At 42.2% G+C, this 18,380-nt stretch overlaps 1 protein-coding gene across 1 annotated transcript in view; it reads right to left on the bottom strand.

The window, feature by feature from the left end:
- Positions 1-17,477, bottom strand: part of GNPTAB (N-acetylglucosamine-1-phosphate transferase subunits alpha and beta) — a 72,875-nt gene extending 55,398 nt beyond the window's left edge. Inside the window, exons 1-2 of the mRNA XM_005303688.4 lie at positions 17,212-17,477; positions 8,614-8,699 (exon numbers count right to left, since the gene is read on the bottom strand). Of these exons, the coding sequence (XP_005303745.2) occupies positions 8,614-8,699; positions 17,212-17,328 (203 nt within the window). The 5' untranslated portion in view covers positions 17,329-17,477. The remainder of the gene's footprint in view (positions 1-8,613; positions 8,700-17,211) is intronic.
- Between the last annotated feature and the right edge of the window lie 903 nt (positions 17,478-18,380).

Here is an 18,380-nt window from a genome sequence, read left to right as displayed (position 1 = left end):
TCTGGAGCGATTACAGGTCTTCTAGCAAACTTGGTTCAGAAGCAGCAATAGCAGTTTAGAATAAATTAGTAAGAAAATTTGTCCATGCTTACCTGAAAATTTCCTTTCTTCAAGTAATAAGGTCCAGAGATCTGTTTCAATGGGTACTTCAGCCTGCGTGTAGCTTGGGGGAAGAACCATATCTGACAGATACTGGCAACAGGGAAATGCCCCACCTACTGAAGTGCCCTCCAATTGATATAACTTCCACAGCCAGGATAATTCAAATCTACTTTCTTAAATTACATATTGTGCTAAACATATTTTCAGGAAAATTACAATTATTTTTCCTACTGCAGAGCGTAATACATTCAACCTAATAACAAATCCAAATTCTTGGATGTCAATTTCCATTTCTATTCTGGATGATCCATTCGTTTCCAGGTTGGACCAGATCTGTGAACCTTATTACTTGAAGAAAGGAATTTTTCAGGTGAGCACAGATAAACTTCCCTATTTTGCTTCAGGCCAAAGTCCACATATCTTTTACACTGGGGTTTTTGTAGCAGTGTGCCTTTAGGGTGGGAAGCAGGGTCAAGTTTTAAATATGGACATCCAAAATTAGGTAGACTATATATATACGATTTCCATCTTCCCCTGGGTACTAAGGCACAGAGAAGACCTCTGCCAAAAGAAAAGAATTGGCATTAGCTAAGACTAGATGCCCAATATGTAGAATTTAGTGAACTAATAGTCATAGGTGCTGGAACTAGGGATGCTGCTTGAAGTGGATTCCGTTATATACACGGTTCACAGTTTGGTTCAATGGCTCTCAGCACCCCCACTACACAAACAGTCCAGCACTCCTGCTAATGCCCATCTAGCTGATCTCAGTACAAAAGACGCCCTGAGATTACCAGTGCTTCTAATGATTGGACTCTGATACTTAACCAAAGAAGGAATGTTTCTTGAATTTACTTAGGGAACGAATGCTATGACAGTTGTGAGGACTACCATTCTGAATTAAAAGTACAATACTGGGTCTTATTAAAGAAACGCCCAACTTAAAATAAACGCTCACCTGATTAAAGATAACAGCCATCAGAAGGCCTGTTCTATTGGCTAGGAAATATAATGACACCTCTTACAGGGGTTCGATTTGGGTAGTGCTGTAAAGAGCAGAATAATTCCAAGATTGTGCTCTATTACCATGCAGGGTGGGAATAAGGTTGATGCCCTAAGGAAGCATTTAATGTTGGGATTTGTCCAAAACTTCCTTTTCTGGAACACGCTGAGAACATTATGCTATAGAGACTTGACCAGGCTGCTATAGAGATGGCAGGATGGGGATGGAGCTGAACCCAAAGACCCTTTACTGTACACTCTGGTGTTGGCAGTGTCTGTGCTGTGTGTGATGCCCTCCACCCATGACCTGCGGGGAAGTGGAGGTGAAGAAGGTGGCGGAGGTCCACAATCAGAGATGAGGTTGCTGGTGTAGATTATGGGGACACAGGCAAGATCTTCCATCTGGCCTGCTGCCCTTCTGGCTTCACTCCTCTGAGTTAAGATGGGAGAGGATGGGCTGCCTGCCCCAGAACCAGTTCTTTTCCAGTCTTGCATGCTTCCCTTCCTGCCAGGGGAGGGAGCTGTGGTGACCACACCCAGCCTGGGATGCAGCTTGTCCATCAGAACTCCTTTCCCACCCAGGGAGATAACCCTGCCTAACCTGCTGAGAAGGAAACTGCATCCCCACAGAGTCAGTGGAGCTCCCCAGTGAGACAACTGTTAAAGGGGTGAGCAGGAGACTCAACCCCTGAACCTTAGACCCTGGCTTTCTCAGCCTTCTCCCCTTGAAGTCTGCAGGGGTGCCAGCCGCTGCAAACGCCTCAGAAAGGGAACTGGAGCTGAGGGGACAAATCTCCTAAAAATGCATGTCTGGGACATGGCTGGAAATTAGCCAGAAAAATTATTAAGATGAATTTTAGCTACAAATTTGGAATAAAGTTTGGAATTTCACTCCAAAAAAATCTATGCAGCACGAGGGTATGGCAGAGCTGCCTGTCACCATGGGGGAAGAGCAAACTGGAGGGAATTTCAGGAGGCAAGGCCTTCTCTTGCTGCCAGTGACTGGCATGGCTGGTTCTGCCCCCACCCCAGCTACCAACAGGCTGATGTACCCACTGTAATTGATCTGTGTACCTTAACATGAAGAACAAGTATTTTAAACTTCCTTTTGGGGTTTTGCATTTTAAGGGCTACATTCTGCCACCATTACTCGTGTGGAGTAGTATCTTGCATCAAGAGTTGTCCTATGGATAGGATACTAAACACATTCAGGGTGACAGACTGTAACCCTAAGATTGGATAGCCCTGTTATAGTATGACCAATTAACATCACAAATTTTCTCCCAACACACATCATTGTGTGAGAAAATTTGGTGACCCTGAGATGTCAAAATGCCCCACACTTCTACTGTCCATAATCTTTACCATGATTGCTTTTAACTTTGGCTTAATCAAAAAAACTACCTGATTCAGAATAATGGTGTTCAGTCATCCTGTTCTATCCAAGTCAACTGCATAAAATAATTTAATAATGTGCATACACTTGAGACAAAAACCTGTACTTACAACCCAATGCAATCCCCCCTGAAATCAGAAATCAACTCCACTGAAGCAGAATTTAGTCCTTATCTTTCATTGTTTCCATCTAAACTTGAGTTTTTTTGTTTTTTTTTTAATTAACACCCTCCTGTATAATAGTCTTTCAGCCAAAAAAGAAGCCAGCAAGGTCTGAATTTATAACAGACTTTTGTTAAACATTCAAACACCAAAAAGTACTAGCTAAATAAATATAGGGTTTGTTTCAGACAAATAAAAATGAACTTCAAATACTGATCTGGATTCAACAGGTTTGACTAGTTTGAGTTAGGTTCAGTGCCTCTACAGAATTTAGTTTTAGCTAAGCACATTATATATTTATCATGTCTACTCAAAGTCTTGAAATGCTGACACTCAATATTAGGCTATTTATTATCTCCGAGCACTGTATTACTTTTAATCAATAAGGCTTGCATAAATTTCTTAGTGAGATTGGTAGACTTATGTTCTCACATGAATGACATGACACTCATGCCCTGAAAAAACAAACTTAATTTCCTTTTGATCTATCAACTGCTTTTAATATTGTTCACCACAAAGTGGTGTTGGCAAGAATAGATGGTATTTGAAGGGGAAAGAACAGAACTGTTCAACAGGACAGACATTACTGCATAATTGCTCCATTGTCTCAAGCACTCTCTCACATAGCCCTACTGCAGGGCTTTAGTCTGTCACTCCTGTTTCACGTGTATGTGAGGTTGCTAGAAGAGACTGAGAAACTATCTGGATTGCAGTCCCACCAGTATGCTAGAGAAACTCAAGTCTACAGCTCAGCTTTACCAGACCTGGAGATAAAAGTTTAGTTGATTGGTTTTCCCAGCGTCTGGTCAGGTGTGAGGCCTGAATGAAAGTCAGTTAGCTGAAACTCAGATAAGACAACGGTCATGCTGGAAAAAATCAACCACAGAAAATAACTTTCTTCAGTTGTTCACAACCTAAAGGTGCCTTTTAGATCCTCAGCTGCTTCTGGGTGTTCAATATAGCAGTGGTGGTCAACAATGTTTTCTATCTTCACTTGGCTTGGAAGTTGCAATGGTTCCTTTTTTATGCCTATTCCACCACAGCTATCTGTGCTTTTGTCACCTCTGGAATGGATTACTATAATGCATTCTGCATGAGGCTACTCCTGAAACACACAGAAAGCTCTATTTCTGGGGAATACAGATATTCACTCTGCAGTGTGTCACATGGAGTATATTTCACCTCTGCTTCACAGAATTGCACTGGCTTCTGATATATTAATAGGTGTAATTTAAGGTGTTTTTGACCCATCAGATCCACCATGGCTTAGAATCTGAGTAACAAGAGCTCTTTTTGTGGGTTGTGACTGGATGGATTATTTAGGCAGACAATCCCTAGAGTTGTATGTCTAGATCCTGGGAGTTTTAAGTGGAAGGGCCTTGACTCTGGATTTTGCCTCCCTTCTTAGTCCAACGAAGCCTAAGTATGTTGACTTTCTGGGTATAGTGCAAGGCCTATTAACTCACTCTTCTTTTGAGGAGCTGAATTGAAAAATAATCCCAATTCCAATTCTTTCTTAAATTATAGGAGATTTTTAGTGCTAGTTTTGACTGTTAAAATGTATTATTTTAAACTGTCACTAACACTACATATGGATATATCATTATATCAATTAGAAGTACAGTATAAGCTACTATAATTAAAATGGGCCTATTACAGGGCTGCCATATTCAGCCACATAATTTGTAAATAAAATTAGGGAAAGAAACATTTTATGATTATATGTATTTGGCTATAAAAATATTATGTCTCAATTATAATACTGGTTTGACAAGTCTGTTCTCCATTAGCAGGGAAAATAAAACAACCAGTGTCTACAAGATTAGAAAAATATCAACACAATTTCACTTAACTGTTTGTATGTGCATAATCTGAAGGCTGCTCTTAAAATTGTTTCCAAACTCTCATCTATACCTATTTTTTTTTAAAAAACAATTCCATATAAACCTAACATTGTTGTGGGATTAATGGTTACCAATAAACACTAATAAAAAGTAAGTATTTTACAGAGATTATACATAATAGAGTACAGTGATTAACTATCACTAGGATTATTCAATAGCATTAAGGGAGAAAATTTTAGTTCTTCAGTCAATCTTTTTCCAAGTTTTTAGGAAATTTTGCATTGCCTCTTCAAAAAATAACTTACAGACTTTTACATCTCAAAAGATATGTTATCGTATTATTTAGATGAAATTTAAAAGGGGGAAAAAAAGGCTACTTCAGCATCTTCCTCCTCAATTGCTCAGTATAAAGTCTCTCCATGAGGTGTTCTGCATAAAGCGGATCACTTTACACATCTGATGTGGAATTTAATATTAAAAGAAACTTTTAAATTTGGGAGGTTTCCAGACAATAAAACAATTGTCTTACTTTTACCACATCTCCTTCTTTCCCCCACATAGCCCCACTTTCCAGTTGCCGGCCAAGGAAGTTGGGGGGGTCAGATCTTGTTTGACCAGGAAATGGGAGCGGATAGATTCATAGATTCTAGGACTGGAAGGGACCTCGAGAGGTCATCGAGTCCAGTCCCCTGCCCACATGGCAGGACCAAATACTTTCTAGACCATCCCTGATAGACATTTATCTAACCTACTCTTAAATATCTCCAGAGATAGAGATTCCACAACCTCCCTAGGCAGTTTATTCCAGTGTTTAACCACCCTGACAGTTAGGAACTTTTTCCTAATGTCCAACCTAGACCTCCCTTGCTGCAGTTTAAGCCCATTGCTTCTTGTTCTATCCTTAGAGCCTAAGGTGAACAAGTTTTCTCCCTCCTCCTTATGACGCCCTTTTAGATACCTGAAAACTGCTATCGTGTCCCCTCAGCAAATTCCCATAGCTCTGAAGAGGGATTTAGTTACAGCTATGGGAATTTGTTGCTTCTTCCATTGGAGATCCAGAGCCTGCCAGCTGGTTCTATATTTGTGTGGTGAGGCTCACAGAGTCGATAAGACTCTCTTAACTACCTTCACTTGCTGGCACAGTCCTACTACAAGCCCTAGTTCTTTTCCTCCTCCTCCCCCCATCAGCTTTCCAATTTCTTCCCATCTCCCTGAGCCTAAATTACAACTCTGCTACTCCATTCCCTATGCCTGGAGCCCCAATCTGTTTCTTCTTGGCTCCCCATCTCCTGTGTCTTTTTCCCTCCCCAGCCTCACTCAACATCTTCCCCCTACCTCCCACCTATTTGTGGCCTTCGCTTGTTGTGTCACATTAAATTTAAATTGTATGCTCTATGATACTGGGCAGGGATTATCTATTCACTTGCTTTGTCTGGCACCTAACGCTATTTGGCACACTCAAATATTATTTGGGCATGTTCCAGAACGGCATACAATATAAATTCAACATGCCACAAGCAGCAAGGGTTGTTAATAGATGGAGAAGGAAGAAACAGAGGTGAAAATCATACAATCATACAGTTAACGTGTAGATTCTCACATGCAAGACTGAAGAAGCAAGTTTTTAAGATTATTAATGAGAGGAGGAAAGTGACCTGGTGAACAGTTTTGTGGTAAACATTATACATACCACAGACAGCATGAAAGGAAGACAAAGAGAAGACAAGGAGGAGATATTGAGGCTAATGTGTCTCATGGGTAGGGTGACCAGATAGCAAGTGTGAAAAATCGGGACGGGGGTAAGGGGTAATAGGCACCTATATAAGACAAAGCCCCAAATATCGGGACTATCTCTATAAAATCGGGACATCTGGTCACCCTACTCACGGGACTGCTGAAAGAGACCAGGCTGCAGATGAAAGAAAAGCTGCAATGTTGAGCCTTAAAGGCAAGAACAAGAAATTGTCCTTGTCCTTACAACTATTTAGTACAATTTCTTATAATTCTTAATAATGAAATCACCAGTTTTTTAAATCACTCGCAAAATAAAAATTTGTACTGTTTTTTTAAGTATGTGTTCCTATGTACATAAGACAAATTTTAACTTTACGATGTTATTGAAGAAAATCACATCATAACGTATAATAATTTGTCAAGTAATGGAGATATTCTTTTATTGTTTTTAAAAGGCACTATACCAGAGATTTAAACAAAGTAGAAAATGTACTAGCATGTTCCCAAAAACTGTACTGCTCAGTGCTGTAAACTGCTTGATCACTTGATATCTGAAAGAGATGTGTTTTACTTTCCGTCCCTTTAAATATTTGTTTACTTTCAGGAGAACAATTCTCTCAAGCCCAATTTGTTGTGGGTCCCTCCTTTTCATTCAGTTTAATTTCAGAGCATAAACCCAGACAGGATAGAAAGTATCAAAATCAAAACTCCTCTATCTACAGGTTATACAAAAAGCGCATCATGTCTCTAAAATCTCACAAAAAGATTCCACCAGCCCCACACTGATTCAGCTCACGTGCGAAGGATATCCATTTAATCATAGGATTAGGTAACAAGGAAGGCTTGAACTACTGTAGCTGACAGATGCAAGAAAAATATATCCCTAAACCAAAGTCATTTTTGGTATGCCAATTCCAGGAAAACTGCAACATGGAGTAGCTAACTGTATACAAATCTCCTGACAAACCTCCCAATACTGCGGACCCCTTCCTATCACACCTGACAGAGCAAGTGTAAAGGCCAGCTAATGAACTCAAAATATTGAGTAGCTCTGGTGCCCACTATGAAAATTTTAGGACTTGCTTAGTCACCAGTCCCACTCATTCACTGATCCTTCAGCTCAAGAGTGGCAAAAGTCTCCTCTATAAGGAAGCATTCCCTGAAGAACCAAAGCAGAAAAGAATTAGGCTGCACACTGCAAAACAGAAAACTGACTATATCCAAAAAACAGTGCTGAGATTTGCATGCCCTTTTTGGACAGACCCTACTGTTTTATCTAGTGACAGACAGTGACAGGCATTTTAGAAATGGATATGGATACCAAAAGACAGACCAAAAAGCTCCATTGCATAGTTCTGCAGAAACATTTCATCTCTAAACTAATGATTATCATCTATAAGAGCTACAAAAGTGTCCACTTTCCTTTATCACTGATCTTTTTGAGGGTGGGGAGATAAGCGGAAGCAGTGGGAGGTCTAACGCACTACAACAAAATGTACAGTAGAGCGCAATCCTGTACTAGCAGGGGAACAGACTACATGATCTAACCCTCCCTCCCCCCGCCAACTAATTTCCATGGTCCTACGACCCAACACATTTTAACTCTGATTCAGCATCTGGTTTTCAGTGAGGTCCTCTTTTTTAGACAAGTTTCCAGCTGAGTTTATTGAGACTAAAAGAAACCAAATTACTTACCCTAAGTAGCTTCTCCCACATTACAGCCCACAGGCGTACTGACTTCCTGAACAGTAGACCCCATGATTATTCAAAATGTGAACTAAAACACCGTAAGAAGCCTCCCAAGAGTTGTCACAACTGAAAAATAACTATTCATATGACTCAGGATTCACTCTGATGTGACCAGTTTCTCTGATTTAAAATCATTCAGTTTAAAAGGTCCTCTTTCTCCATGCTTTGTGACATTTTCCACTTAATAATGACCTCCATGCAAGATGAAGGAAAACTTACAACATATGGAAAACAACACTTCCTGAGATGTTAAAATAAACCAAGTTGGAACTTTACTTGTATATTTATATGCACACACTTTAATATGCAAAATTAGTCACTTTTCCCTTCTGCAGTGCTAAAAAGAACTATTTTGTTCATTCCAGACTGAAGTGCTAATGTAGTGTAAAAAATGCTATTAAACAAGTTTAAAATCTGAGTTCTCATGTCACTATCACTTCCAATTTACATTTTCTGATTTAATACATAAAGTGTAAAAACAAATACAACTTTAGTACAGACTTAAAATTTGTAGGCGGAAAAACATCCAACTATACAGTATGTTACTGTATCTTAAACATCTGGCAAACATACACAATAGCTAAATATGCAACGCTATAACCCCAAGAGTTATACCAGAGCTTACCGATTCTGAAATGATTTGCCAGCAATGTTGTCTCTATAAGAATCAAACAAAACATGATACTGGTCTCGACTCCACTCCAGGACAACCTACAAAGAAAGAAAACTTGGAGTCACATTCTTTTTAAATTAGAATTAATGATAATTTACTTATCTTCCTTCAAACCCTTTACTATTATATATATATATATATATATATATATATATATATATATAAATTCAAGTATGATGTGCACGTTAGTACACACAAACTGGAAATTAACCAAAGAAAAAAATGTCATATTTAATCTCCAAACACAGATCAAACCTGAAACCCAGGACACACTAAGTAATGACAGAAAGAGAATGCCCACAGACTCTAGTTCAGCTGGGAGACATAAGGATTGCCATATCAGATCAGACCAATGATCCATATAGTCCATTATCCTAGCTCTGACAGAGTTATTTTTTTTACTCTCCAATTTGTCCACATCATTCCTGAGGTGTGGCGCCCAGAACTGGACCCAGTACTCCAGCCGAGGCCTCACCGGTGCCAACTAGAGCGGGACAATTACCTCCCATGTCTTACGTATGACACTCCTGTTGATACACTCCAGAATGGTATGAGCCTTTTTCACAACTGCATCACATTGTTGACTCATATTCAATTTGTGATCCAGTATAACCCTCAGCTTCTTTTCTGCACTACGACCACGCAGCCAGTTATCCCCCAATCTGTAGTTGTGCATTTGATTCTTGTTTACTAAGTGTAGTACTCGGCACTCGTCTTTTATTGAATTTCATCTTGCTGATTTCAGGCCAATTGTACAGTTTATCAAGGTAGTTTTGAATCTAATTCTATCCTCCAAAGTGTTTGCAATCCTTCCCAGTTTGTCATCTGCAAATTTTATAAGCATACACTCTACTCCATTATCCAAATCATTAATGACAATACAGAATAGTACTCCACTAGACACGTGCTCCCAGTTTGACAGTGAATCATTGATAACTCCTTTGAGCAGTCTTTTGACCAGTTGTGCACCCACTTTACAGTAATTTCATATACACATTTCCCTAGTTTGCTTATCAGAGCATCTTGTGGACTGTGTCAAAAGCCTTACTAAAATCAAGATATCTCACATCTACAGCTTCCCCCATCCACTAACCTACTACCCTGTCAAAGAAGGAAATTAGGTTGATTTGGCATGATTTGTTCTTGACAAATCCGTGTTAGCTATTACTTACAACCTTATTATCCTCTAGGTGCTTACAAATTCATTGTTTAATAATATTTCCAAGTATCCAAGTTAGGCTGACTGGTTTATAATTCCTTGAGTCCTCTTTGCTCCCCTTTATAGGGACAGGTACTATGTTTGGCCTTCTCCAGCCCTCTGGGACTTCACCCATCCTTCATGAGTTCTTGAAAATAACCACTAACAGTTTTGAGATTGCTTCAGCTAGTTCCTTAAATACCCCAGTGTGAATTTCATCAGGCCCTGCCGACTTGAATACTCCTAAATATTCTTTAATGTATTCTTTTCCCCTAGTCTGGCTTGTGTTCCTTCCCGCTTCATTGTTAATATTAACTGTGATGAGTATCTGGTCACAATTTACCTTTTTAGGGAAGACTGAAGCAAAATGGGCATTAAGTACCTCAGCCTTACTGATGTCATCTGTTATTAGCTCTCCTTACTCACTAAGCAGAGGACCTTTGTCTTTCTCTTGCTCCTAATTGCTTTTTCTGTCCCTTGCTAGATATAATTGATTTTGTGCCTTCACTTTTCTGAATATGTCCCTGATTGCTTGGGCTAGTCTTTTGTACTTCTCCTTAGCAATTTGTCTAGGTCTCCACTTTTTGTAGGATTCTTTTTTTTATTTTCAGGACACTCAAGGAGTTCCTGACAGAACCATATTGGCCTCTTTCTAGTCTTCCTATCTTTCCTTCATATCAGGCCAGTTTGCTGTTGAGCCTTAAATATAGTCTCTCTGAGAAACTGCAAGCTCTCCTGGGCTCTTTTTTCCCTTCGTTTTTCTTCCTATGGGACTTTACCTACCAGTTCTCAGAGTTTACTAAATAGTTACCACAAAAGGAGATTCTTTCCTCCCCCCCTCAACATAATACGACTTTTTAAAATAATTCTTAATGCTTCATATCAATTATTCACCAGGCTGGGTGCCATTTATATGGTTGTATCTTCCTTGCATTACAAAAGAACATCGAACTACAAAGTAAGTTATTTCTCCAAGCTAGCATTCACAGAATACAACATTTCTAAAGCCACCTCCACAATGAGCTGTATCATTCATCACCAAAGTAATGACAAGCCTCCTATTGACTTACATGGGTAAAGGATCGGGTCCAGTGTCAACTTATTTGGGCCTACCACAAGCACATATAAACCCCCTTCCAAGTCTGCAAAAAAAAGGCTCTTTGCAACCAAAACCATGCCTGTCAATTCTCATCTTTCTCACACACGGAGACAGAATTTACAAAATGAGCATAATTGGTCATTGTTATTTCAATGTGAAGGTAAATAAATGCTTATCTTAAAATAATACAATGCAAAAAATCTGTTTTTCATCTAAGTCTCTTCCCTCTCTCTCTCTAGCAGATATGCTAGTCTCCTCACAGTCTCAGAAACTAGTTTAACACAGAACTAAGATGGCAAATAGTATTTTTTAATGTAGATGTTATTACTAATAATGATGAATCCAAGCATAATCTACACTTAAGAATTGAGATTTTATTGTCTCTGAATTCTAATTATGAATACAATTTTTGAGAAAGAAGAGGGTTAACTGTGCAAATACTTTGTCACTTATATCAGTTAAACCATAAGGACCTACGTAAGTGTCACCTTACAAAAACAAAGATTTATGAATCCCATGTCAACTTCACTAGCTGCTTTGAACTACTAAAAGCAATGATAAATTTTAAGATAAATGTCATGTTTCTCACTCCTGACATACCCTTTTTTCTATGAAGAAGGCAGCCACATTCTGTTATTTGTATTACAGTAATGCCTGAGGAATCTAAGACTGGGGTCCCACTGTACTAAGTGCCATATGAACAACTAGGAAGAAAGTCTCTACCCTGAAGCTATTGTATCAGTAATCCAAATATGTCTTTCGCTCATGTTCCATCTACACAGGGCTTTGAACAAAGCTGAACCACCAAGAGAAGCTCAGTCAAAAATTGTCTATAACCAAACTCTGCCATAATGAAGTTCAACAACCATGTTCCAACCAAACCATGGGCTGCAATACTTAAACCAGGTTATAACACTTATTGGATACAAAAAAGTTTGAACTGTACTTAAACTGCACTGGGCTTTTCAACTCATAGATGGAGCTTGATGCCAACAAGCCAACTTTCACATATTGCTGCTACCAGTATGTTGTCAGTTTTGAACAATTTGCCTTATCTACCCATTTTACTGGCAGCACTAATGCCCACTGCAGTGGATTTACAGCAGGCAAACCCAATTTTGCTTAATTGCAAGTGCCACTCTGGCATCAGTATTAAGTTTTGCAATAGGATAGCAGCCTCTCTCTGTTTTATAATTGCATCACAAACAATAGCTATAATTAAAGTACTATCACCCCAGTTCTGATAGCTCAAAATTTTCTACGTCTTTTTATGCTTGGTGTCTGCCCAAGGGCTAATTATTTCTGGAAACTTTACTCAAACACAATTCAGCCATTTTTAAGTACGAGAAGAGTGACAAAAATACACTCTTACCATTAAAATATATGTGACTGTTTCTGAACAGCTCTAGTGCTTAAATGGCTGAGGGGTAGCGAGATGAAATGTGCAAGGAGACAACTCTCACTGATAAACAATGCCTTTGAGTGATTTTGTGAAGATCTGTTGTGACTTGAACAAACAGTGAGCGAAAAGCACATTTCAGGCAGGTGAAGTATATTTTGCACTAATTTTTGGCCAGTTTTACCAGTATTCTAAATTGAATCCAACAATAGCCATCAAATCAAAATATCAATGAAAAACGCAAAAAGTTTACTCAAACTTCCACCACTTTGTCTCTGTTTTTCAATCAGCTCTAGTTCTAAATGAAAGAAAACTCAGGACCTGTCTACAGAGCCCCGCCTTCTGGACTATGGGGATCTGAATAGCCATGGACACCAAAGTGTCCCCCCGTGTGGATACTGCAGCCGCAAACTAAGCGGTTCCTAGTTCAACTTAATGTAATCCTGTTCGAAGAGGACTACATTTAAAAGGTACCTATTTCGCATTAACATAGTCCTCTTCAAACAGCATTACATTAATGCGAACTAGGAACCTTTTAGTTCATGCCTGCAGTGTCCACGCAAGGGAATTACAGCACAACACTTCAGTGCCCACCACTATCCACACCTCTATAGTTCAAACCAAGGGGCAGCGTAGACAAATTCTTAGTCATGCATAAATAGGTGGCTAAATGCATTGCACAGTGAATTCATTCCCAAGGTGTTCAGCATAAACAAAGGGGGGAGAGGGGGTTATAGCTGCTTGTCCAACCACGTCTTTGGCATTTCCTGACTTTTCAGTGCTGTTCAATTTTAAAATTCCTAAATGTCGTTTATTCTAATGGAATTTTATCTAAGATGAATTCCTCCATTAAACAGAAGAATTAATTCTGTTCATTTTATAAACTGATAATTATTGACATAGACAAGCTTATAAAACTCAGGTATATAACCACCATTTGTGGCAGATTTCTCATCCGTTATTAGATGTACACATTGGATTTGGGATTTCTAACTGCATATCACATGCAAACAAGTACATGTTTTAGTTTATTTTTAGATATGGTTTTATCACCAGGAGTTGCAAAGGACAATGTAACATATACATTGCACAATCACTAGTCAGTTTCAGAACACAGGAAAATTTGTGGTAAGACACTGCTCTAAATGAATGCACAATGAAATAACACTGCCCCCAACATGGGCTTTCAGCCTCTTAGCATCCATTTTACAAAAAGGTATACTTACCCTCCACAAACATTCTCTGTTTGATAAAATCTGGATACATTCCCTAAGAAATCCTCCCAATAGATATCTAGGTACAGTTGAGAAACTGCTAGAGGACTGGGATCTTTAAGATCTGAAGGGTATTTTTATGTTGCATTTGCAGGCCAGTGTTCCCTCTGAGTCTATTTGATTTTGACAATCCCCTAAATTTGTAGTTGTCATTTTCAAAAGCTTGTGTTTATTTCTTTTTTGATTGTGTTGACCTGATATATAATTAAGAGTGTTTAGTGTATCTGTGCACGTGCAAATCATTCCAGGCAGTTCAGCCCATTTGTTAGGAAAAAAATAAGTTGCATACTATTTTCGGAACAAAAATATTAAAAATGATAAAAGCAGGACAGTCAAAATACTGATGATATTGGTGAGCAGCAGGAGGTTGGAAATACTGAATTCAGTTCTCCAGGCTGCAGGGGAAAAGAACTCAATCTCCCTATTGTGGTAACAGCTGGTCATTCAAAAATGGCATTAACAGAGCTCTAAAGAGAACTCCAATCAGCTTGCCCTGATAAAAAAAAAGTGATAATGATAAGTCATCTGAAGAGGGAGGGGATGGAGGTTACACAAGCAAAGAAACCAAGGCCTCTGAGAAAGTGCAGATTGTACCCAGTCTCTCACTGCCCAGGCCTGCTGAGACCATTCAGCACTGAAAGGCCCTTTTCTTGACATTTAAAATTCACACAATATTTCTGAAATGGACCAAAAGAAGAATGGCATTTTTCAGTAAAGACATACAGTATATTAGTTCCCTGTGTTCTCCTGCAAAACAAAACTGTACATGCTACTTGATTATAAAGCTGCTTCAATTTTCAAAAATCTCTATTTTACCTTGAAATATTAAACTGCAATACAAATTGCTTTCATGATGCAGGAGTGCTAATCAAATTGGGGCTACTGTCAACAAATGCTAATCACATTTAAAATCTAAATCCTGGTGTGTGTTGGGTTGGATTTTTTTAAACTAATCCTTTCACAAGCTCAAGAGTCAACAAGAACTACACCCCACCCAGATATCATACTGTCAGCAATATCAAATCATCATCATACATCTTTTCCTTTGCGTTATCTTGGTATCAGAATAGTAATTTCAGAGCAAAGTGAAACTGCTTACAAAACGGCAGCGTCTAACAAGGTTCTGAGACCAGGGTTCTATTCCCTAATTGTTCACTGACCTGCTGTTTCACCTTGGTCAAGACACTTCATTCCTTTGTACCTCTGTCACCCTTCCCTCCCTTCCTCTTTCTTGTCTACTTACACTGTAAGCTCTTGGAGCAAGAATGTCCCTGGCTATCCCGGAAAAGAGGTGTATTTTTAACATATTAGCTGTTTTGATACGTGTTAAGAGCTGTGTGTAGACTAGGCAATTGTGGTTTTAACATGTTACCTGATCAAGTTGAACCCTACCTGAGACTTATTTACACTAGACTCATAAACACGTTTACTAAGGTTAAAAAAAATTCTCTAGTGAACACAAGGTGCATGCAATTGTAGAGTGCTTAGTACAACAGTACAAGGATCTCAGCTGAGACCTGTAGGCAGTACTGAAATACACACAACAAGAATTATTGCTGCTATGCTTGGATATAAGTTTTCTGCTTAGCATATTAAAAACATATAGCCTTACATACAAACTGGTAGCTGAATGAAGAATTTAAAATTAAGTTGCCTGAATCCACTTTCCAAAACAGAAGTCAGCTAACTGACTTGAGAGGGTTTTTACATATATGACCAAATTCGGCCTTAACTTACACTTTTGGTAAGGTGATCTTAATAGGTTGCACAGATGTAACATAATTTGGCCCTATAAAGAGCTTAGTAAGATATTAAAAATAAGGGTAAATATGACCATATTGAGTAGAGTCCCAGAACCGAATGGTTATTTAGCAATTCCACAAATCCCTGCACTGTGATTAGCTGAAGGGGATCCAATTTGTATTATACACAAATCTCTGTATTCTGAATATACCAAATACATCAAAATTCCACATTCAGTTCTCCACAGCAAATATGGCTGTCTCAGTGGAGAGCAATAGGAAGGCAAGAATGTTGCAGGGGAAGAGAGTGGGAGTTGCTTAAGGGAAAAGCAGGACTTGGGAGAACGATAAATTCAAGACACCAAAACAGAGCGTCCATGGGTGGAAGTGCTACAAGGGGTGAAGCAGGAACACTGGACAGGAGTGGCACAGGAGAAGTACTGGTTGATGCTGGCTAGGGAGAGCCTATGAGCAAGGGCACGTAGAGGCACTGAACTGGTGTGCTGTAAACTTCTGCAGAAGAGAAGGTTGTATGGAGGCAGTAGCACTGTGGTTCAAGTGCTCTAGATGGGTACTGCATTGGGATACTGAAGAGGGTTCTGTGATGGTGCTGCAGAGACATTGGAGCAAGTGCTGCGTACCGTGGAGTAGTCAGTGCACTGGGCATGGGGGAATATAGGGAGGAAAGGCAAGAGCACAGGGGTGGTAGTACTCAAAGGGCAGGGGAAGCACTGGAGATGGGTATTTTGGAAACACAAGTTATAGGAGGGGATGGGTGGATGCTTCTGCGTAGGCACAGGGTCCTGCAGGGGGAAGCCAGCATACTGGGGTGGGTGCTGTGGAAGCACAGGGCATGACAGTGGAAACAGGGCATTGTATTATGGTAAATGTCAAAAGATGGGGGGGGCTCTGCAGGAGTATCACAGCTTGATAGTGAAGGGGAAAGAGGGCACTGCGGTGGGAAGTAATTCACATACTTAAGATGAGTGTTGAAAGGGAGAAACAAGAGGAAAGGTTGGGGAGGCAAGGGGCACAGTGGTGCTTCAGGGCATATGCACAGGGTGGGTTCTGCCAGGGTGCTCAGAAGGGATGTGGGGGCTGCTACGGGGCACAGGATACTACAGAGTGAAGGAGACGGGGACTGTCACTCAGGGGCGCAGTGCTGCAGGGCACATGCACAAGGTGGGTGCATCAGGCAGGAGCACCACAGATGGGGCTGGCTGGGCACATGTGGCCGAGGGGGAGGGAAGCAGGGCACTGCATGGGGTGGGTGCTGCAGGGGGGCAGGGGAACAGGTAAGATGCGCGGGGGGGTGTTGTGGAGGGGAGGGGGCCGGGGGAACATGGCACACGTGCAAGTGGGTGCTGCAGGGGGAGGGGGGCTGGGGAAGTGGTAAGATGCATGGGGGCCAGGGGGACTGTGAAGCTGAGAGGGAGGGGACCAGGGGAGCATGGCACACGCGGGGTGGGTGCTGCAGAGGGAGGGTGCTGCGGGAGAAGGGGAGCATGGCACACGCACAGAGTGGGTGCTGAGGGGGACCAGGGCACACGCGTGGAGTGGGTGCTGCGTGGGGAGAGGGGGCCGGGGGAGCGGGTAAGACGCGTGGAGGTGTGCTGTGGAGCGGAGAGGAAGGGGGCCAGGGAAGTAGGGCAGGCGCGCGGCGTGGGTGCTGGAGGGGGAAGGGGAGCAGGGCACGCGAGCGGGGGGGGTGGTGTTGCGGGGGGGAGCAGGGCACGCGCGGGGGGGAGGGAGAGCAGGGCACGCGAGCGGGGGGGGGGGGAGTGTTGCGGGGGGGAGCAGGGCACGCGCGGGGGAGGGGGGGGGCGGCCGTTACTGACCTCTCCGAACTGCAGCGCGGAGACGAGGACGAGGACCAGGCCCCCGAGGCAGAGGCAGGGCCCATACCTGTGGGACAGGCAGGTGTAGGTCTGTCTCTGCAGGAGCTTCAGCAGCATGACCCGCCGGCCACCATCACCCTGCGCCGCCCGCGCCGCCCGCTCACCGCGCTGCCATGCGCCGGGGCGGAGGGGGCCGGGTCCCAACAGCTGGCCGCCGCCGCCCGCTGCCTCCGCCTCCAGCCCGGCTCATCCCCGCGGCCGCTTCCGGGCGCAGCGGCAGAGCGCGGCTGCGATGCGAGACTGGGCGGCGCCACCTAGCGGGGCCGGCGCTCAGCGGCGCGGCCTGACGGGCCTGGCTCCGGGCTCAGCGCCCAAGCCGCCCTGGGCTTGGCAGCAGCCCCCTGCGGGGGCCGGTCGGCTCCGGTACCGAGCTGGGTGGCGCAGCCACACGGGGGCCACCCCCACCTTCTCCCACGGAGGCGGGGCCCCACAGACACAAACCCCGTGTGCTGTCTCGTAGAGCCCCAGCTCCGGGAGTCACGAGACTCGCTTCCCTTTCAGCGAAGTTCTTCGGCCTTGTGATTGTCACACATGTCTCCCCAGCGCGTCTTCTCTCCCCCCACTCCAAGGCCAATAACCCGCCCCCCGGGGGGTCATTTGTAAAATTATCCTGGGTTGGTTATTGGGGGGGGGGGCGGGCTGATTTGTGATTTTCAAAGGCATGGGGTTGTCAATGCTGAGTCACTCCCAGTGATACGGATTGCACCTTTGCCACAGGAAGCAGGGGCGCCTACAATGTGTATAGTGGGGGTGCTGAGAGCCATTGAACGAACTGTAAACCCTGTATCTGATGGAAACCTCTTCAAGCCAGCGGGGTGCCACAGCACCCCTAGTTCCAGCACCCGTGACATGCAGTGGGATGGGGGAGGGGTCACTAGCCAAACAAAAAGTCCATCCTGAGGCAAGCAGCCTGGTCATGGGCACAGTAAAATACAATGCCAGGAAAGACATTGAGCTCATTGTGTCTGCAGTATTGTGGTGACAGAACTTTCCTTCTATACTTCAATGTCTGGGAGAGAAATAATGTAACATAGATCTCAGTCATATGCATCTATTAAAAGAACCAAAGCAGTCACATTTCATCACTCATTGTTATGGGGAAAAGGTGG

This window comes from Chrysemys picta, chromosome 1, assembly GCF_011386835.1.
Source record: "Chrysemys picta bellii isolate R12L10 chromosome 1, ASM1138683v2, whole genome shotgun sequence".
NCBI classification, from domain to species: Eukaryota; Metazoa; Chordata; order Testudines; family Emydidae; genus Chrysemys; species Chrysemys picta.
Note: the sequence above shows the minus strand (reverse complement) of the source record. Positions and strands in the feature narration are given on the sequence as shown.